This window comes from Odocoileus virginianus, chromosome 22, assembly GCF_023699985.2.
Source record: "Odocoileus virginianus isolate 20LAN1187 ecotype Illinois chromosome 22, Ovbor_1.2, whole genome shotgun sequence".
Taxonomy (NCBI): domain Eukaryota; kingdom Metazoa; phylum Chordata; class Mammalia; order Artiodactyla; family Cervidae; genus Odocoileus; species Odocoileus virginianus.
In genome coordinates, this window is record NC_069695.1 from 13308980 (window position 1) to 13331466 (window position 22487).

Sequence of the window (22487 nt, forward strand, 5' to 3'; positions counted from 1 at the left end):
GCTGCTCTGCCTCTGTTGATCCTGGTGCGTAGCATCACTGTCTGTCCAGTTGCACCATTCTGAAACCTGGCCACCATGCTTGGTGTTCCCTGCTCCTTATCCTACCTCCTCATATCCAGTCAGTCATTTAGTCCTGTTAGTTTTTATCCCTAAATGTCATATTCTGTGATATTTATGTTTAAATAACTTTCAAGCATTCATTTTCTGCCTATACAAGTATAATGATCTCCTAACTCTCCCAGGTGAGCAGCTGATCTTTCTAAAGCCCATTCAGTTTTTTCTTCCGTGTGCTTAAAAACCTGTGTAAAAGTGTGTTAAATAGTCGCTCAGTCGTGTCTGACTCTGTGACCCCATGGACTGTAGCCCACCAGGCTCTTCTGTCCCTGGAATTCTCCAGGCAAGAGCACTGGAGTGGGCAGCCACTTCTTTCTCCAGGGAATCTTCCCGTCCCAGCAGTCAAACCCAGGTCTGCTGCATGCAGGCAGATTCTGTACCATCTGAGCTAACAGGGAAGACCTTAGTGATACCGTCTGAGGTCCGCACTCCATTGCTTGACAGTTCTCTGCCACACCTACTCTGCTCACCTTCGTTTTTAATTTTTCAAGTTGGAGTATAGTTGATTTACAGTGTTGTGTTTCAAGTGTGCAGCTAAGTGACTCAGATATATAGATATCTTTTTCAGATTCTTTTCCATTGTAGGGTGTTATAAGATACTGAGTATAGTTCCTTGTGCTATACTTTAAATCTTTGTTGTTTATCTATTTTATATATATGGTGGTCTATTTAATCCCATACTCGTGATTTATCCTTTCCCCTAGCTCCCTTTCCCTTTTGGTAACCATAAGTTTTTCTTTTCCTATGTCTCTGTTTTCTGTTTTGTAAACAGGTTCATTTATATCACTTTTTAGATTCCACATATAAGTGATATTTGTCTTTCTAATTTACTTCACTTAGAAGTAAATGTTTCTTTACTTGGTCCACTCAGTGTTGCTGTAAATGGCATTATTTTATTCTTATTTTATATAATAATATAATAATGGCATTATATTATTATAGACTAATATTCTATTGTGTGTGTGTGTATTTTTTATCCATTCACCTGTTAATGGACACTTAGCTTATTTCCATGTCTTACTGTTGATGCTGTGAATATTGGGGTGCATGTGTTTTTTTGAATTACAGCTTTTGTCTCTTCTGGATATATACTTGAGGGTGGAATTGCTGGATCATACGGCACCTCTGATTTTTAAGGAACTTCCATGGTGTTCTCATAGTGGTTGCACGAGTTGCATTCCCACCAGCAGTGCAGGAGGGTTCCTTTTCCTCCGTACCCTCTCCAGCATGTATCATTTGTGTGCTCTCTGATTGTGGCCATTCTGAACCATGTGAGGTGGTAACTCGTAGTGTTGGTGTGCATTTCTCTGATGATTGACGATGTTGAGCATCTTTTCATGTGCCTGTTGGTCACTTGCATTTCTGTTTTGGGGAAAATGGCTATTCAGTTCTGTTAATTGGATTGTTTATTTTCTTGATGTCATATGAGCTATTTATATATGTTGGATGTTGATCCCTTATCAGATACATTACCTGCAAATCTTTTCTGCGATTCCATGGAGTGTCTTTTTGTTTTGTAGATGGTTTCCTTTGCTGTGCAAAAGCCTTTACATTTGATGAGGTCCCATTTGTTTATTTTTGCTTCCTTTTCCATGTTAGGAAAATATTCAGCTGTTATGTCTTCAAATATGTTCCCAGGCCCTTTCTGTCTCCTCCTTCTGGGGGCCCCTGTGAATTATTAGTGCATTTGATGGCCTAGAGTTCTCTTAAACTGTCCTCATTTCTTTTCATTCTTTTTTTTTTTGTTCTGCAGCAGTGATTTCCACTACTTTCTTTCAGCTCACTGATCCATTCTTTTCTATCACTTAATCTGTTGTTGATTCCTTCTAATGTATTTTTCATTTCAGTTTTTATATTCTTCATCTCTGGTTGTTCTTTATATTTCCTAACTCTTAAAACTTCAAACTTTTCACTTTGTGCAGAAATTAACTTCTCCCAAGTTCTTAGATCATCTTAAGATCATTACTCCAGACTCTTTCTTGGGTAGATTTGCCAATCTCTGCAGTTTTTTTCTGAAGTTTTATCTAGCTCCTTCATGTGGAAAATGTTTCTCTGCTGCTCATTTGGCCTGAATTGCTACTTGTATTTTTGTGTTTGTGGTAGGTTAGTTTTGTTTCTCGACTTGGGAGAAGTGGCCTCGGCAGGATATACTCATTCATGTTTTTTTAAATCATCTCATCTTCCGTCACTTCTCTAGCAGCCTGTAGGCTTTCCCAGCCTCTGTCTTTGCGTATCCTCTTCCTCCTCACTCTGCTTGGCAGGCCTGAATCACGTTTTAAGGGCCAGTTCAAGTCTTACCTTTTCTATGATGCCTTTCCATTTTCCCCCAAATATATCCTTTGTCTCTCACTGTACTACTTTCATGAACTTATTTTCTATTAAACATTTATTTGACTGCTTGAATTTACAAACTTCTTAATGAAACCAACATCACTTACTCATTTTTATATTCTCAAGGCCTGTCATATAGTGTCTGGCATGTAGTAAACACCTTTATATCTAATGAATGAATTCAACATGTGAAAGTTCCTAGAGCAGTTGCTGTCAGAAAATGTCAGAAGATGCTTAGTCGTTACATGTCATATTTGTGAAGATATATAACACATTGTATTTCCCAGTTTATGTTAATCTTCCTTACTGGAATGAAGCATGAATCCTTACTGAACTATCCAAAATCCTTTATAAACATTCTCCCATCTGTCTTTCTAGGTTAGTCTTTTAAAAATTGTGTTCCCAACCTAACAAGCATTTGCCATGCTTTCCTTTTGTTGAGTATCACATCACTAGTGAAGCTGCTGTTACTGATGGAAGTATGTTTCTCTTAAGTGTAAATAGAACCACAGCTGTCCAAATTCTTTTCTAATTTGTTCAGACTAATTATGGAAATTGCCTTGAACTTTCAAGAGAAAATAGAATTTCCCTCTTTTCTGTAATACTTAGTTTACATAGTATACTGTAATACCATATTATTTTAGTTGTATATATTTGTTACCTACTAGCATATGTGACTTTTGAAAGCAAATATCATGTTTTATTTATCTTTGATGCTCCAGCACCCAGACTTTGCAGTGTTGTTTGATTTTAATGAGCAGAATGATACGAGTTGCTCACAAGAGGTCAGTATTGTCTAGGATATTGTGAATAGACATTTGAGAGATGTGGATTACTACTGGCAGGAGAAGCAGAGTTAATAATAGCAGCCAGCTGCTCACACGCGTTGAGCACTCCTTATATCCAGGCACTTCACATGTATTAACACGTTTGTCACCACAACTTCATGAAGTAGGTACAGTTATTTTCCATCTTTAACAGGTATAGCCAAGCACAGAAGGGTTGAGTCATTTGCCCAAGGTCCCGCAGTTTGGAACTGTAGGACTCAAGCTGGTCATTCCTGTGCTTTACTGTCTCCCGGGGAACATAGAGAACTGGAAGCAGTAAGAAGGCTAGCCCCGTGGGAGCAAGGTGGAGGGCGGTATGTCCTCTCGACAGGACTTAGCTCTAATGACCTTCTCTTTGATACAGTCCAAGATTTATGACAATGGCTGAGGGCAAGATTTCTTAAACTGTAAAGCGAATACATACCGCTTTGGGAATCTTGTTGAAATTCAGATTCTAATTCTGTAGGGCTGAGGTGTGGGACCTGAGATTCTGCATTTCTAACTAGGGTGCTCCCAGGTAGTTAGAGTGCTGCTTCACTGTGGACTCCATTTTGATGGCAAGGGTTTAGGAGTTTCAGTGTCAGAGATATTTTATATGGGACTCTGTTAGGTTCTTGTCTAGAAATTCTCAGAGATTCTGTGTCCTTAATTGGGTGCATAGTTAGGAAGTTGCTGTGGTATAGAGGGCCTGAGACTCTGGATGCCAGTTATTTATCCTCGTTCTTATATTAGAATCCCCTGAGCAGTTGTGAAGACTGTTGATGCTCTGACTGTGCTTCAGAGCCAATAAGGATACCTGATGAGTGGGCCTTTATATTTAAAAAAAGCTTGCAAGTGACTGGAATACTCAGCAAAGGGTTCAAAACCACTGTGAGCAAATTAATTCATCAGTCTTAGAACCTAATGTGCTCCTTTTCATGTTAACCAAATCTGTTGTCTATTGATAAAAATTGTATTGTGAAAGTTCCCATGAATTGAAAATACTTTAAAATTGCTGTAAAGTCAAGACTAAATGTTAGGCATATGAGGACTATCACCACAGTGTTTTGTTTTGATTAAACTTTCTGCCATTGTTTAGGCTAATGTTCATTTTTTAAGGACTACAAATAAAAATACCAGTAATGCTTTTCTTTTTTCTGTTGAGGATATCTCTGTGAATTCTAGTTGTGTTTTCCTAACCCATTTGTTCTTCTCTTTCCACCAGGGATTTTTTGCCAGGTGGTAGGAGAGATTATACAGTACAAGTTCAGCTGAGGTGAGTTTGAAATTCTTCTGTTACTTTTATACTTGCTAACTATGTGCATATAGTCCTGAATTTGTAAAGTGTAAATTTGAGTACAATATTTAAGAGTTTTGTTTTTTTTTTCTTTAACGCAGACTTTGCCTGGCAGAAACAAGTTGCCCTCAAGAAGATAACTATCCCAATAGTCTGTGTATAAAAGTAAATGGGAAGCTGTTTCCTTTGCCTGTAAGTTGATTTTTATACACCAGGCTTTTGCTTGTGAGTTTATTATAAATACTAACAAGGCTTAAAAATCATGACTGCTTAGTGCCAGTGAACAGTCCCAGCATTAAATACTGTTTTCCATTAGATTCATGGCTCCTTGCAGAAGTGGCAGATTCCAGGTCTGGGGGAGATGGAAAAGATGCGCTTGAAGCATCTTGTGCCAGGAAGTAAGGAAGCTGTGAGAGATTCTTAAGATGATTTTAAAAGGCATAGCAGCAGGCCAGGACCTGTAGGGAAGGACATTAGGGCAGCATGTTGCAGTGGACGTCTGAATGAGCTGGCCCTGGGCCTTGGATGAGATGGTGAAAGTTAGAGGCTGCTGAGGACAACTGGACATGCTGATTGAGGATTCCAAGCTTGGGCCTTGATGGTGCACACCCTTGAGAGATGGATGCAGTGGGGTTTGATTGACAGCCTGTTGAGAGAGAGGGAGAGACTCTCTCTCTCCCCCTCTCTGTCTCTGTCTGTATAGCCTGTTTCTGACCTGATAGATGTCAAATCTTAAAATAACAATTGTTGAACAGGAGTATGTATCTGGCTCCGCTGAGGTTTGAACTAAACTTCAAATTTGCTACAGCTGTGTGGCAGTAAAGCTGTAATCTCAATAGTAGTGCATGGCCTGTTTTTCAGAGTGGTTATGTATCTTAACTGAAGAAGTGCTGTGAGAACAGTGATTCTCCCATGATGCTAAGCTGCCATATTCAGCAAAGCAGGCACCATTTGACATGGAGATGAGGTGACTGTTTAGCATTCCTGCTGAGTGCAAGATTTGGCTCTGAAATAAGTAATATGAGCAACAGCTGTGAGCAGCTGAGCAAGCCAGACAACAAAGTCTAGAATTCTCAGCTCTACCAGGGCCAGGTGATTGTAGTTGAACCCCAAAGTGACAATGGCCTGTGGCCAAGGCCGACCCCTGTACTTGAAGATCTGACTTATTGGTTGTCCGGAGTCTCATTTCTGTCGTATATAGCCTGTGGATTTATATGATTTACATGGGCTTTTGCATGTTCAAAACCCAGGGGGAACATTTTGCATCTTGGGTTTCTGGCTGTAAGCAACAGGGATCTCAGGAGCTGTCTTTTATCTGGATGAATCATATAAAGATCTAAACCAGGGGAAGAAGAAGGCTTAATTGGAACTAAAGGATGCCACTGGGTGGCCAGATGTGTGGCAGAGGAAACCTAAGATTTTGGAATGATAGCACATTTTCCATGGCTTTTCATTTCCAATTTTCTTTGTCTTGGATGGGCTAAGATTTCTTTTGACCTTTGACTTTTATTGCTGTTTAACTCTGTCACTCTCCTTAAAGAAATATCTGACTATGATAATCTTCTTGGTGTCTATAGACCCACCTGGAAGATCTGTCCAGTATTATATGATTGTGCTAGTTTTGGGGAGTTGTGTCTCTGAAATATGTGAGGCTGTACTTAAACTCTGGTATTGCTGCCGAAAATACGATGGTTACAGAACTGTACACACATGTTCCACAAAATATTCCAAGGGGACCAGTCAGTGGCATGCTTTGGTATAATAATTCTATCTTTAAGATCTACAGCACCACTGTGGATAGCTCTGAATTTGTCACTCTTTCAGGACTGATGAGAGAGAAAACTTAGGTAGTTGAGCACGTTCTCTGGGACACTGTTGCTCATCACTGCTGGTCTCTCTCCAAAAACACTAACCAACCCTTGAATACTTAGACTAGGGATGTTGGTGAACATACTGACTACTATGTGGTGAGTCCCACACTCACCTCTGGAGCCAGGGTAGCTCCAGGGGCACTTGTGAGGGAGATGAAGAAATGGAACATAGGACAAAGGATGTCAAAACAGATTGCAGAAACAGAAGGCAATGGAGAGGTGGTGGGGGCAAGGGGGAGCTTGCCTGACACTAATAGGGTGGTCCCAAAGATCAGATGCCAACCTTTCCCAGACACATTCTTCATCTTTAGCCTTGTGAATTCCTGTGGGACAGCGGACATAAAGGTACATAGAACTGCTGGAGAACTATTGAGACCTTCCCTTGATCCACGATTGAGATATTGTAATATCCCAATATTGGGATATAGATTGGGGTAATGTAATATGGGCATTGACTGGCATGTTTATGAGAATCAGGTGAGTATACTGCCACTTTAGGAGAAGAATTGAGCTCTTTACCACCATGGAAATCTTCAGGGACTTTATTCCAATTGTGAGAAGCATCAGCAGGCCACAGAGAAGTTTGACATGTGGTCTTTGCCCATGATCCTGGTTTATTACACAACAGATCTAGGAGGAATGAGCTTTGACAGTCATGGGATTTCCCATTAGGGCTCTGAATAAATTTGAGTTTGTGTCCTGGAACAAGTCCCTGTCTGTATGACCTTATTGCAGTATGCAGTCATGGATCCATAATGGTTGGAAACTCTACTGCCTGAACAGAGAGTGAACTGAATGGAAAATGGTGTTCCCTTGACAATAGCAGTGTGTCCCTGGATAATAAGGGTCAAATAGTGATGAAAGCAGTTTATGTGGTTTTTTTTACCCAGATCAAGATGATGACTTTAACATTTAAAAGATACTTTTATCCATTGATTTTCCAGTCTATTGATAACAGGGATGACAGTAAGCAGCTCATAGCAGGGCTTGTAGAATGACATGTGCAGTGAGGGCAGACACAAGTGAAACGGCTTCCAGGAACATTCCCCGTACCTCCATCTTTGACCCAAATGCTGCCATTGTACAGACTGACCACCCAATGAGGAAATTTTGTTTTTGAGGGTAAGAGAGAGGGGAAAAAAAAGACCCTCTTTGCCTGGAGAGTTTTGAAAGGCTAAATTATTTTTCCTTTTAGACAGATTTTGAGAAATGGATGTAAACCTGTGGAGCTGTGAGGTTGGGGGTGTGTGGGGGGGTTGGCGTGGAGGAGTGTTTCTTGTAGAGATTCCAAAGAATGGAGAGGATGTGTGCTGCAGTGCAGCCGGCAAAAATCTCCTGTTTCCTCTCATTGCAGTGGGAGACATGTCAGTACCAGTGCCATCATCTTAACGTATTCTCTTTCTGAGTTTGTGGATTTCTTTTTCCTGATACATAATTTTTTCCCTGAATATATTAATTATGCTGATGGTCTGCCTCACAGTAAATCTGGTGTAAAGTAGAATCAGTATTTTCTTTTGTTAAAACGAACACACACATGCTCCAGTGTGAAGAGATTTCCTTGGCCTAAGATGGGATAATATTGGCATCTAAAATATAATACTTAAATAGACTCAAAATTTTCAAACATAAGTGAGTTCATAATTATGCTAAAATAAACCATTGGAGGTTGCATCAACTCATTGCTCTAAAAATTGATAAAAGAGAGAATTCTTGATTTCGGAGTAACCAAATGTTGATGTGGTCAAATTGTTTATGGAAAGGTTTAAAACAAGCAAACCTTTTTTTTCTTTTTTTTTTTTTTTTTGGTAATCCCTGAATCATATAATGGATCTAGGTAACCATGATCAGTGGATACTGAAACCACTAGGTCACAGGTAGATGGGAGGGATCAGGCTGACATAAGCTGAACTGATCGACCTTGCCATCCCTGAAAATGGAGCAGACAAACATTATGCACCTCATGACGTGGTACAATAGGAAGTCCGTAGCTTCTCTATGAAGTTTTGTCTCTGAAAATTTGAACCTGAATCTAGTCAAGTCTATGCAACTAATTACCAGCTTAAAACATGGCGTGTCACATCTTCAAATTGTGAGGAAGCAGTCAACCAAATCCAGAAGATGAGAATATTCTTCAGATCAAGGGCCCTGGGGCCCCCAACAGAACAATAGCATCAGAAACAGTAGGAGTTGGGGCAGAGGGTGAAAGAGTATAAAAATTACTCTTTAGTGTAGAGTGAAGGAGACTTTAGAGACAGCTGAGCACATTGTGAAGCTCTAGTTTGGATTCTGATTCAGACTCTTAAAGGGACATCTTATATGCCAAACTGTGTATGGATAAAATAATGTGTCTGGGATACTTTATATAATACTCTGAGATGGGCGAAGACTATGTATAAGTACCCTATTGAATTGGGTGATAGTTTGTTTAGACTTTTTCTCTAGTTTTGTATACATTTGAAAGTTTCAGTAATAGAATAAAAGACATCTTCGAGGCAGATGAGAAGTTACAATATAAACTAGATATTAGACAATTTTTTAAATCATGGTTAATTTTGGAAGGTTATGATACTGTTTTTATTTCCTGAGGTCTTTTAAAGATGCATATAAAAGTATGGGTCCAGTCACATGTGTAGAAGTTGCATTTAAAAAATACTTGGGCAAAAATAAAGGTGTATATGTGTGGAGTCCCCTTCATAGATCATAGCCTTGTCGTGGCAAAGGGGTTTGTGTAACCCAATGAAGCTATGAGCCATAGCAGGCAGGGCTGCCCAAGAGGGGCGGTTCATAGTGGAGAGCTCTGACAAAATGTCATCTATTGGAGAAGGGAGTGGCAAAAAACTTAAGTATTCTTACCATGAGAACCCCATGAACAATACAAAAAGGTGAAAGATAACCACTCCAGAAGATGAGTCCCCCTCCCAGGTAGGTGTCCAGTATGCTACTGGGAAAGAGCAGCGGACAGTTACTAACAGCTCAAGGAAGAATAAAGAAGCTGGGCCAAAGTGGAAACGACGCCCAGTTGTGGATGTGTTTGGTGGTGAAAGTAAAGCCCAATGCTGTGAAGAACAGTATTGCAAAGAACCTGGAATGTTAGGTCCGTGAATCAAGGTAGATTGGACGTGGTCAAGCAGGAGATGGCAAGAGTGAACATCTGTCTCAGGATTCAGTGAACTGAGATGGACAGGAGTGAGCGAATTTAGTTTAGGTGACCATTATGTCTACTACTGTGGGCAAGAATCCCTTAGAAGAAATGGAATAGCAATGTTTTGTGCAGTGATGGGCACAATAAAGGGCAGAAGTGGTCAGGACCTAATAGAGACAGAAGAGATTAAGAAGAGGTGGCAAGAATACACAGAAGAAGTATACAAAAAATGTCTTAATGACCTGGATAACCACGATGGTGTCACTCATCTAGCGCCAGACATCCTGGAGTGTGAAGTCAAGTGGGCCTTAGGAAGCATCACTTCGAAGAAAGCTAGTGGAGGTGAGGGAATCCAGCTGAGCTGTTTCAAATGCTGCACTCAGCATGTCAACAAATTTGGAAAACTCAGCATTGGTCACAAAAAAAGATCAGTTTTCATTCCAGTACATAAGAAGGGCAGTGCCAAAGAATGCTCAGACTGCTGGACAGTTGTACTCATTTTGCATGCTAGTAAAAATTATTCTCAAAATTCTTCAAGCTAGACTTCAGCAGTATGTGAACTGAGAACTTCCAGATGTACAGCTGGGTTTAGAAAAGGCAGAGGAACTAGACGTCAAACCCAGTGTTTGTTGGATCATAGAGAAAGCAAGGGAATTCCAGAAAAACATCTGCTTCATTGACTATACAAAAACCTTTGATTGTGTGGATCACAACAAACTGGAAAATTCTTAAAGAGATGGTAATACCATACCACTTTCACCTGAGCAACTTGGATGCAGGTCAAGAGAGCATTTTTATCCCTCACAAGATTTTAATAATTCCTTTGAAATTCCCCAACTTGCTCTTTTTAAAAAATTTTCAGAGTTCGTTTTCCCTCTTTGTCACCCCTGGTATTTGAATGAATGCGAGTTCCTAAAATGAATCAGTATAAAAAGATTCAACTTTATTGTTTAAAAAAGGAAAAAACAAATCATAGCCAATATGGCAAGATCTCAGCACCTTTGATTTTAATGGAGCATGGAATTTTTGTTCTTGTATTTTTCTGGATTTGTAAAATATTCAACATTTTAAAAAGGTTATTTTCCTCTTCTGGGTTTTGTGTGATTTCTGGGATAAAATAAAAGAATTTAGTGTGACTGAAATTAGGCAAGATACTGTACTTGGAGAAAATGTTTGCTCCTCTGCAGAGAATTTTAAATTGCTTTTCTTTTTTATGGTTATAGGGCTATGCACCACCACCTAAAAATGGGATTGAACAGAAGCGCCCTGGACGCCCTTTGAATATTACATCTTTAGTTAGGTTATCCTCAGCTGTGCCAAACCAGATTTCCATTTCTTGGGCATCAGAAATTGGAAAGGTAAAGATTCTTTTCTCTGAGGAGCATGAAAGTGATTCCTCTAGGTGGTATTGATTTACTTTGCTTTTTCTTAGACTACTAGTGAAATCTCGTTCACTTTTCTGTTTTTAACCCCCAAAAGCCATAATTTTCAATTCAGGTAGAGATGTGAGATTCTTAAAGGTTAAAACTTTTATGTTTCTTCAGTAGCATCTCTCTGTTATCTTCCAAAGGAGATAAGTATCTTAACAGTATTTCTTAAGTTAATGGTTAATCATACTTGTGGTTATGTGTGTGTTTTAAGTGGTATTTTAAGAAAGTGGGAGTTTGGGCTACTGTTATATATTTATGAAGAGGGATGAAGAAAGCTTTATGAGGCTTTGGGGGAAATGGTTAAATGTACTCCTGTTGTGATTAGACATAATATATTCCGGCCTTTATATGCTCTGCTGATACTTAAATAAAGTGAGCATCTTATAATATTTACTTATATTTACATTTAGTAGAAAATATTTACTTAGATTTGTATTAATTCCTCCATACTTTTAGATTTGATGAACCTGGGTTTCTGAAGATTCTTAGTCTTAAAAAGCTTTTTGTCAATTATGAAATACTGATTAATACAACAAGGGATTTCCATTTTAGAACTGCTTATTTACATAACTGAAGTAATAGAAATGGAAGAGACTTCAATTAATTTCTGATCATCAGCTTTAATGTTGGAATTTCATAGAAATAAAGGATAGCTTTCCTATTTATGGATGGAGAAGTTGAGTCATGTTTGTAGCCAGAATTAATTTGGTTTTATCACCGAAGTAATTGCCGAGCTGGACATAATGAATATTTTGTATTAATCTTTGGTCTGTACAGATACTAGGACCTCTTTAATGATTGTTCTCTTTAGCTCTCATTTCTGAATTTTTACTATAATTTGTTTATCTAAGACACTGATCCCTAATATTTTTTATTTGCATGAACTTAAATGAACAGTGATGTAGCACTGGATAAGGATTCAGGAAGTCTTGGCTTAGTCTCAAGTTAGCAAATTGTTTGATTTTTGCAAAATTGCTTAATTCTCTGGAGCCTGCTTATTATGAACAATAAGTAAAATCTTGAGAATGGGCATTATATACAAATATAAGGGACATTATTAACTGAGCCAGTACTAATGCTTTAATGTTTAGTGAGATAATAAAGTTTTTTGAGAGAAATTTGAGCAGGAAAGCAGTATATTTTTTTGAAATGATTATGACCTTATAGATTTTGTTTTTGAGTAAATTGCATATATTGAAGGCTTAACAGTTTTTTTTTTTTTTTTAAGTCCCATATTATGGCTGCCCTGGTAGCTCAGCTGGTAAAGAATCTGCATTCAATGCAGGAGACCATGATTTGATTCCTGGGTTGGGAAGATCCTCTGGAGAAGGGTTAAACTACACACTCCAGTATTCTTGGGCTTCTCTGATGGCTTAAGTGGTAAAGAATCTGCCTGAAATGTAGGAGACAGACCCGGGTTGGGCAGATTCTCTGGAGAAGGGAAAGGCTACCCACTCCATTATTTTGACTTGGAGATTTCCAAGGACAGAGAAGCCTGGCAGGCTACAGTCTATGGGGTCTGAAAGAGTCAGACATGACTGAGCGACTATCACTTAATGGAAATAATATTCTTTCCTTGCAATTGTAATGATTAAATTTGTATACTCCTTTGGGTAGTCAGATATGTGAAAGGACTGTGGCAGGATGTTAAAAATGATATTTAAAGTATTTGGTCTGGCAACTATTGAAAGTATTGTAGAATCAATTGAATGAGTATGTGTAGTGAACTGGTAAGATGGGTTTTAAGTATTTAAGTAAAATTATATATCATCTCTTAATTGCTTTATAAATAGCTCATGAAAGTTCCTTTTTGCCAAGTCTAAGAGGGTATGGAATTGGATGCTATTATTTTCTCACCTTGTATTTTTTATTTTTATTATTTCTTCATGTGTCTTATATACTACAGTAGCTGCCCCTTCCCCAGTAAAATGCCCATTTGGAAATAGCAATTAATTTGTCAAATTTTTTCTCAAAAGAAAGCTGATTTGGGGTTCATGTGAATAATTTTCCTAAGGTCATGTAGCAGGTATCTGCCAAAATTAGAACTGTGGAACTCTGGATTAGAAATATTAATTTAGACCACAGGTGTTTGAACTTTGTTTCTGTAGTGGAACTCATTTTTCATTGAATGTATTTTCCCTATTACGTAAAAAACAAAATTCTATTTAGAAGTGTTCATAGAAGGGTGTATTCTCATTTATACTAAGGTGGCTCCTAAGGTACCAGTTTTGCTAAGTTAGAAACAAAGCTTGAAAACCACTGATCTGAGCATTTTATTTTTCGCATAGATGTTTTAAAGTGGTAAGTCATTGAGAAATACCTTTAATAGGGTGAAGCATTCATCTTCCCTAAAGTAACTGAGTTGATTTTATTCCCTTCCCAGTCACTGACTTTCCTGTATAAGTTATTTTGAATGTTGTTTTTAGAAACCAGAGTTTCTTAGACAAGTGTTTTATGTAAATAACTATTATCTTTCATCTTTAATACAGATTATCTTTCTTTGTAGAATTACTCCATGTCTGTGTATCTTGTACGACAGCTCACATCAGCCATGTTATTACAGAGATTAAAAGTGAAAGGTATTAGAAACCCTGATCATTCCAGAGCACTAAGTGAGTATTGTCTGTAAGACTGAGCATATGAGATGGCTTTAAATGGAAATTTTTAAAGCTTCACATATACATCCATACAGAAACAATTTGGGAATAATTATTAAAAACCAAAAATAAATTATGAGTTAAAAATACTCTTAAGAATGGAGCTGTATAAATTGAAAAACCCTTCTCTTAGAAACTGCTACCAAGAGGATGAAGTTTGAATCTCAACTAATATTGATATTTTGCCTTTTTATAAGAAGTTACTTTGGTAAATGTCTGTTGGCAGTTTTGATGTCTGCGTTGGGAATAGGAACGCAAATCTTCAAGTCCTCCAGTGTATAGTGTGCTATACTTTTAACTTAAAAGGTCTTTTTGCAAAAGAAATGTTGATATCCATCAGAAATAATATTTGCCTTCTGAGATGTTTTATTTTGTACTTTGATACTTTCATGCTGTATAATAATAGAGGAAAAAATGTGTAACCCAAGCTGTAAATAATTTAGTAACTGATGTTAATTGAACAAGACGTTTTTTTCTGGGAAAGAGAATATTTTTCCCCCAGTTACCTCCCATATCACTGAATGAACCAGAAAGGAGAGAGAATCTGTGGGTTGGAAAGGGAGCCAAGTAGGGCTGTTGAAATGGTATTTTGTTTCTTATACTCAAACCATTTCTCATCTCACACAACACAGCGTTGATCTTCCTGTCTAGAACTGAAAGCCAGGAAAATTCTTCCACAATTATTCTTACTGCCGAAGGTTCCACTCTTTCTAGTTCCAGTCCTGTTCTCCCTGTCATGATGTTGAGAATTAGGCATCTGAAGGCAGTTTATGTATTTATTAGTCTGTGTCAACAGTAACTTGTATGTATTATGTGGTGAAGAAGATAGCAGATAATACATCCATAGTAGTTTTCAGTAGTCGAAGTATAAAAATATTTTACCTTTTCTTAAAAAGTATAAGAATATTTTGTTTGTAAAATTATTTACAGATTTAACAATTATTGGAAATTACATGTACTCCCTAATTAAAATAGTCATACATGTGTTTTAGAAAAGTACTGAAGCTCAGAGTACAGCTGCCTTCCCTAATTGTATTGTTCTTAAGTCTGAAACAGCTCTCTGTTTTAAAAACTCTTCCTTACCCATGATTTTACTTGTAAAAAGGGATCTTAAAAATTTGATTAAACATGTCATTTAGAGTTTGTAATTCTTTAACCTAATACTGGAAGTGTGGCTGTGTGTTCAGTACATTAATACTTAACATTTTGTTTTTGAAGTTTCTTGATCTGTTGAAGTGTTTGGGAAATTTTAAATAAGATGGCATATGTTTCTATAATTCAGTTCATAAGTCACAATTTTTTAAGCGTTGTGTTTATTGTTGATTTTCCCTCAAGTTAAAGAAAAACTTACTGCGGATCCTGACAGTGAGATTGCTACCACTAGCCTTCGGGTGTCCTTGATGTGCCCTGTAAGTAAAGCAGCGAAACATTATGAGGCATTTTGCTTTTTTATAAGTTACTAATTTTCCTATAACAGTAGGTATGGGAATGAATGATACAGTATAAAATTTTGAACTTTTTTGGTTTCCCATTCAAGAATCTTCATGGATGAGGATTATAATTCCAAAGAAAGCAAGCATTCTTCAGGCAGTGACTAAGCAAAAAGAGATGTAAAAGGATATTGTATCGAAGAGGAAAGAGAGCTTTAGGTTCACAGTAATCTGTCACTGCTAATTGTAGATAATCCACAGCTAATACTGAACATAGAGGGTTGGCTCCTTTTATCAGCATATAAACTGTGTTGAAAAATAGCAACAAAATTATTAGGGCCTAATGCTAATTGATGGGAGAAATCAGGAATAGTGGATGAAGGCTTCTTTAAAATCACTATTGGGAAGGACCCTTTCTGGATGAGAGGAACTTTATGAGAAAAGTCCTAGAATTAGGAATTTATGGTATGGTTGGGGGGGACGGTTGGGTTTGGCAACCAGCTACCATTGTGTACAGTTTTTTAAATGGAAAGAGAATTGTGTCAGAGAAGGGGATAATTTGTTGAGCTCATATTACATGCTGCTTAGACTGTCTTAACTAGCAAACCTGTGTGGAGTTGTTCCCATTTTGCTGATGAGGACCCTGAGACTGAGAGGGGTTGCTAACCCAGATCACACATTTAGGTTATACTACAACAAGGATAGGAGAAGGCAATGGCACCTCACTCCAGTACTCTTGCCTGGAAAATCCCATGGATGGAGGAGCCTGGTGGGCTTCAGTCCATGGGGTCGCGAAGAGTCGGACACGACTGAGCGACTTCACTTTCATTTTTCACTTTCATGCATTGGAGAAGGAAATGGCAACCCATTCCAGTATTCTTGCCTGGAGAATCCCAGGGATGGGGGAGCCTGGTGGGCTGCGTCTGTGGGGTCGCACAGAGTCGAACACAACTGAAGCGACTTAGCAGCAGCAGCAGCAGAACAAAAATAAAGAGTTTGGTCTTCTGACATTATTCCAGTTTTCTTGACAAGGTAACATATTGCACATGGGGCCAAAAATATAAATATTCTGATTATAAATCTACCTCTCTGTTATTCGGAAAAGCAGTATTTGCAGGTATCTTTCTAAAGCTTTATTATGTATTATCATTTCCTTGAACTTACCTTTATTGAAAAGGGATAGAATTACATGAAATTGGGATTGCTTCCAAACTGGGACTCTGTGGTTGTGAGCGGAGAGAAGGTCTGCAGGAAGACTTTGATGCCCTGAGGTGGCAGCGGAGGCCCTCGAGGGCGCGTGTTGAGGCCCAGGGGCTTCTCTAGGCACCGAGCGTCAGTCCATCTGAGTGTCCTCGCCTTTTTCTCCTTCCCGTGTTAAAATTGATAGTAAATTGAAACACATGCAATTTCCATTTTGTTAGTCAGAAACAGTTTGGATAAAAGAAATTTCTTAATGGTTTAACCCTAGTGTAGTTGGCAGATACTCATTGCTGGCTATATTTTAAGCACAGCCACTGTTTGGGAATGGAACTTGTGTTACCTTTATGTTTTAGTATGTCAGCCTGTTGTCAGGAAGAAAGCACTTCTCTCTGTTTCTCTTTACAACTAAGAAGTTGTGTTACAAAGTGCCGTGTTCTGTAAGTTTTTTTTTTTGAAGCATTCTTGTTTGTGTGTGTTTTTCCTCTTTTCCTTCAAACGCTATGCTATTCTACATGACAACAACCAAAACAATAACCAAATTGTTGGATTCTTGGACATTCAAAACAGTGAAAGTGGCGTATTGAAGTGGTTGGGATTTCTCCTGTATAAGAATGGGTTCCTTTCAGATGTGTCAGTTTTAAGAAAACCAACAGTTTTAAGAAAATTATCAGTTCTGTTATTTGAAGAAATACAAGATCCTGTTTAAAGTTCATTAAATGTTTTCTTTCTCTGCTTACAAGTGAGAACAGATCTGTTTTGAGACTGTCTTTTGAGCTTTTCCTCAATATTCATTCTACCTGATTTTTTTCAGAACATTTTCTAAGAAAACAGTGAATGGTACTCTTCAGACTGTCCTAGTGTTAATATACGTTGGGTTGATAACTGTAGGATGTGGTATATGTTATTAGAAAATCAAGCATAGGTGTTTTGAACAAACTTAGCAGATAGATGATGGAATTTAGATTATGAAAGTAGTTTTAGAGGCAGAGACACTATAGCGAATGGAAATAAGACAGGAACTAGGATGGTGATGGGACCTGGCGAAGAAAGAAAGGATTATAGGCAGTTGGCAGGATAAGCCTAAAAAACCCTGGGTTTATTAGGCAAAAATTAGGGAAAAGGATAGCTTAAGGTGGTGGGAGAAATGTTCTGTTTTCATGATATGTGAAATGTTCTGTTTTGTAAAGTGATTTAGAGTAGACATGAATGTGGATAGTGAGAGTGTAGTCTATGATATCTGTCCTTGGGACCTAAGGGAGCTATGTTTTCAGTACTAGTTGTTAAAGAGGGGTCTGATTGAGTGTGTATAATTAACTTTTTGAACACAGTATTGTAATTTTACACAGAATTGAGATTGGACTGAAAACTGACCTTTTCTAGTCCTGTGGCCATTGCTGAGTTTTTAAAATATGCTGACATGTTGAGTGCAGCACTTTAACAGCATCTTTTAGCATTTTAAATAGCTCAGCTGGAATTCCCTCACCTCCACTAGCTTAGTTCATAGTAATGCTTTCTAAGGCCCACTTGACTTCACACTGCAGGATATCTGGCTCTAGGTGAGTGACCACACCATCGTGGTTATTCCTGTCACTAAGACCTTTTTTGTATAGTTCTTCTGTGTATTCTTGCCACCTCCTCTTAATCTCTTCTGCTTCTGCTAGGTCTTTACCCTTTCTGTCCTTTTTCATGCCCATCCTTGCATGAAATATTCTCTTGATCTCCCCAATTTTCTTGAAGAGATCTCTAGTCTTTCCCATTCTGTTTTTTTCCTCTACTTCTTTGCATTGTTTATTGGAGAAAGTCTTCTTATCTCTCCTTGCTGTTCTCTGGAACTGTGTTCAGTTTGGTGTACATCCCTTGCCTTTGGCTTCTCTTCTTTCCTCAGCTATTTGAAAAGCCTCCTTGTATAACTACTTTGCCTTCTTGGATTTCTTTTTCTTGGGGATGATTTTGGTTACCACCACCTGTCCAGTTATGAACCTCTGTCCATACTTCTTCAGGCACTCTGTCTACCAGATCTAATCCCTTGAATCTATTCATTACATCCACTGTCTAATCATAATTAATTATTATTTGGGTCATATCTGAATGGCCTAGTGGCTTCCCCTACTTTCTTCAATTTAAACCTGAATTTTTCAGTAAGGAACTCATGATCAGAGCCACACTCAGATCCAGGTCTTGTTTTTGCTGACTGTATAGAGCTGCTCCATCTTCAGCTACAAAGAACATAATCAGTCTGATTTTGGTATTGACTCTCTGGTGACGCCCACGTGTAGAGTCTCTGTTGTTGAAAAGGGTGTTTGCTATGACCAGTGCGTTTGCTTGGCAGAATTCTGTTAGCCTTTGCCTTGCTTCATTTTGTAATCCAGGCCAAACTTGCGTATTACTCCAGGTATCTCTTGACTTGCTGCTTTTTCAGTTCAATCCTCTATGATGAATAGGACATCTTTTTTTGGATCACTACCTTGTCGGGGCGAAGGGTCTTCTGTAACTCAGTGAAGCTATGAGCCGTGCTGTGTAGGGCCACCCCAGATGATTGGGGCATAGTAGAGAGTTGTGACAAAACGTGATTCACTGGAGGAGGGAATGACAAACCAGTCCATCAGATAGATTTTCTATCAGAATAAGAGAACTGGTTATAAACAGATTTTTTTGTAAAGGGAATATACAGGGAAGTTTGAACGGCTTTACAGAATAACTTGGTCTGATCTAATCTGGATGTTATGTATGTCTTGATGTTCGTATTCCTCTACCAATTGGAATAAGAATTGAATAGAGAACTAGTTTTATCAGTATACCGACACTTCAACATATGTGATTATATGAAAGTAAAAAGTTTTCTTTCTTAAGTGAAAAATACATTTGCAGTTCATATCACATATATGAGACTGACTGGTATAGGTAACCAAAGATTAATAACCAAGTAGAAAATCAAGAAGGTTTTGAATAGACAGTTTTTGGAAGCACAAATGACGCTTAGAAGCTATAAAAAGCTCAGCTTCACTTAGAAGTGTATTACAAAACTATAATGGGGTGTTTTTCACCTGTCAGATTGGCAGAGGTTAAAGGGTTCAAGAACTTCTATGTTGATAAGGTTGAGGGGAGCCAAGCACATTAATACATGTATATATGTAAATCACTAGGTAATTTCTGTGAAAGTTAGTTTGTCATTGGGACAAAAATCACAGATATGCTTGGACTCAAAATTTTTCCTTCTAGGAATTTATCCCATAGCTATTTATTGCAGCATCATCTGTAGTGATAAAGGATTAGAAACAGTTTAAATATAAGTACAGAATTGTGTGAATTGCGTGCCACCATTTCTGTGAAAATATTTTTTAAAAGACGCTTGATTATGCACAGACCATCTGTGAAAGGACATGCAAGAGATGGATAGCAGTGGTTCCCTTTAAATAGGGGAAGAAATGAAAAAGAAACATGTTTTCATTTTTTAAAAAATTTATTTTTAATTGAAGGATAATGCTTTAAAAATGTTTTCATTTTATATGTATCTTTGTCTACCTGTGATTTTACAAGTTTTACTTACTTTCAGAAAGTGAAATGGTCTTCTAAAAATTATAGCTCAAGCAGTGAATACAAATACAGTATGTTGGAGTCTTGATGGAAATAAATTCTGGTTTGAATTTCTTTTTCATTTTGTTAATCTTGTATGACTTCTTCAGGTTTTTATGACTTGAGGCTTTGTTCTCCTTTCTGAAATGACTTTCCATGTTGTCTTCTAGTTAGGGAAAATGAGGCTGACAATCCCATGCCGTGCGGTCACTTGTACACATCTACAGTGTTTTGATGCTGCCCTTTATCTACAAATGAATGAGAAGAAACCCACCTGGATTTGTCCTGTGTGTGACAAAAAAGCTGCCTATGAAAGTCTAATTTTAGATGGGTAAGTATATCCAACATAATAATTATGCTCAATCTTATTTTTAAACTGTAGTTAGTGGCCCTTCTGTCTTTACAATATTACAGTGTTGGGAGCAAGAGGGTGAGTAGTTTCCTTTTCTTTTTCTTTCCATGATCATATTTCATTACCTACAGGAAAGAGGGTAAAATCCACTTAGTGATGTCATTTTGCTTATCTAGAACTAGAAGAGCAATGAAGTCTCTGCAAAAACATACTAATTAAGTGGTAGGGTAAATAGAGTTGTGTTATGCAGCTGGTAAGTTTAAAATGGGAATTCACTTCTAGGTTTTTCTGACTTTGGAGCCCAAACTCTTAAGCAGCATCGCTCATATTGTGTATGTTGAAATTAAGGAAAATAATACAACTTAATTGTTAGTAAGTAATGTGTATATACATTATCATTTTCATTCAATATAGAGTGAAAAATAACCTATATCTTTAAAGATATTATGCAGCAGGTTTTTTGAAGTTTGAAAAGAGTATTACTATATAAAGAGGAATGAGACAGTAAAGAGTGGTGGGACTTTTTCTGTCTGTAAACTTTTACTTTTTAACTTGCTTTGAAATAATTTAAAACTTACCAAGACATTGTTAATAGTAGCATAATGTGTCAGTTGTTCATTCTGCCCTATTGTTTTACCACATTGCCTCCTAATTTGTATGTATTTGTGTGTGTGTGTGTTTGTGTATGGAGAGAAGATGATTATCACTGTTCTCAGGAACCTTTGAACCATTTGAGAAGAAGTTGCATGTTTCATGCCCTTTTGCCCATTCATATTTTAGGGTGTGCTTCCTGGATACTAGACACTGTGTTGTGGGTACACTGCTTATTGTTAATGTGTTTTAGAGAGTTCCGGAGGTTTTATTTGAACAAACACTTGTTTTTTTGTCAGAAACTTCCAAGATTTCATTTCCCCCCCCTTTCATTCATGCAATTCTTTTATTCTATTATGCATTCTTTCATGAATTCTTTCAACATAATATTAATTACTTGCCTTGTGTCAGGTCTAAAATGGAGACAATAAAGAATTGTGTAGTAAATGTTAAGTGTTGTGAAGGTAAAGAATGGAACTCTGTGAAGAGAACTGGGGATGGGAAAGAAACTGCTAGTGGGGAGTATGCGATCGCATTACTACACCCCACCTGATTGTTGGTCAGTAGGCTCACCAACACTTAATGAATATTATCTCTTCATAAGTTTAGGACACTGCCTCCGTTATTTAAAAATTTTTATACACAAGTGTCATTTCTGTGCTGTTATTTGTGCTGTTGATCAAAGTATTGTTCAGTGTAAAACTTTTAATTATTGGATTTCTGTTCTGCATTAATATCTCTCAGGCTGTATGAATCAGAATTTTCTTGACCATCATTGCAGCTGGCCGTATTCACTTGAATGAAAGCATTCTTAAATTACACAAATCTTGTTTTGATTTTGATTGGAATTTTGTTTTTCATATAATTGGGAAAAATACATATTTAAAGTTTCACATCATCTAAGGAAGGTAGCGTTTTTCCTCATTCATTTTTATCAGTTTCACTGTGGTAGAAGAACTATCCCTATCTAAAGTGTACAGTTTGATACATTTTGACCCCATATATACCTGAAATATCATTAAAATATGACAACAAATATGTCTGTCACACCTGAAGTTTTCTCAGTTCTTTTGGGACTCCATGGACTGTAGCTCACCAGGCTCCTCTCTCCATGGGTTTCTAGGGGAGATACTGGGATGAGTTGCCATTTCCTTCTCAGGAGGGCTTCCTCACCCAGGGACCAAACCCGTGGCTCCTACATTTGTAGGTGGGTTCTTTAGCTCTCAGCCACCTGGAAAGAAAGGTGGCTGGAGAAGAAAATGGCAACCCACTCCAGTATCCTTGCCTGGAGAACCCCATGGACAGTATGAAAAGGCTTAAAGATAGGATGCTGGAAGATGAGCCCCCACAGGTCAGAAGATGTCCAGTAAGTTACTAGGGAAGAGTGGAGGGCTGTTACTAATAGCTCCAGAGAGAATGAAGCAGCTGGGCCAAAGCAGAAATGACACTCAGCTGCGGATGTGTCTGGTGGTAAAAGCAAAGTTCGATGCTATAAAGAACAATATTGCATAAGAACCTGGAATGTTAGCTCCAGGAATCAAGGCAAATTGTATGTGATCCAGGAGAAGATGGTAAGATCGAACATTGACATTTTAGGAATTTGAACTTTCAGATGACTATTGTATCTACTCCTGTGGGCAAGAATCTGTAGAAGAAGTGGAGTAGTCCTCGTAGTCAACAAGAGAGTCTGAAA

General features: G+C 37.9%; 1 protein-coding gene across 9 annotated transcripts in view; it reads left to right on the forward strand.

Annotated features, from left to right (window-relative positions):
• The window catches only part of PIAS2 (protein inhibitor of activated STAT 2), a 109370-nt gene that overhangs the window by 46762 nt on the left and 40121 nt on the right, over nt 1–22487 (forward strand). For all 9 annotated transcript variants that reach the window (XM_070452605.1, XM_070452603.1, XM_070452604.1 and 6 more), the window contains 6 exons: nt 4477–4527; nt 4650–4740; nt 10785–10919; nt 13498–13603; nt 14984–15057; nt 20022–20182. In XM_070452605.1, coding sequence (XP_070308706.1) covers nt 4477–4527; nt 4650–4740; nt 10785–10919; nt 13498–13603; nt 14984–15057; nt 20022–20182 — 618 coding nt within the window. The remainder of the gene's footprint in view (nt 1–4476; nt 4528–4649; nt 4741–10784; nt 10920–13497; nt 13604–14983; nt 15058–20021; nt 20183–22487) is intronic.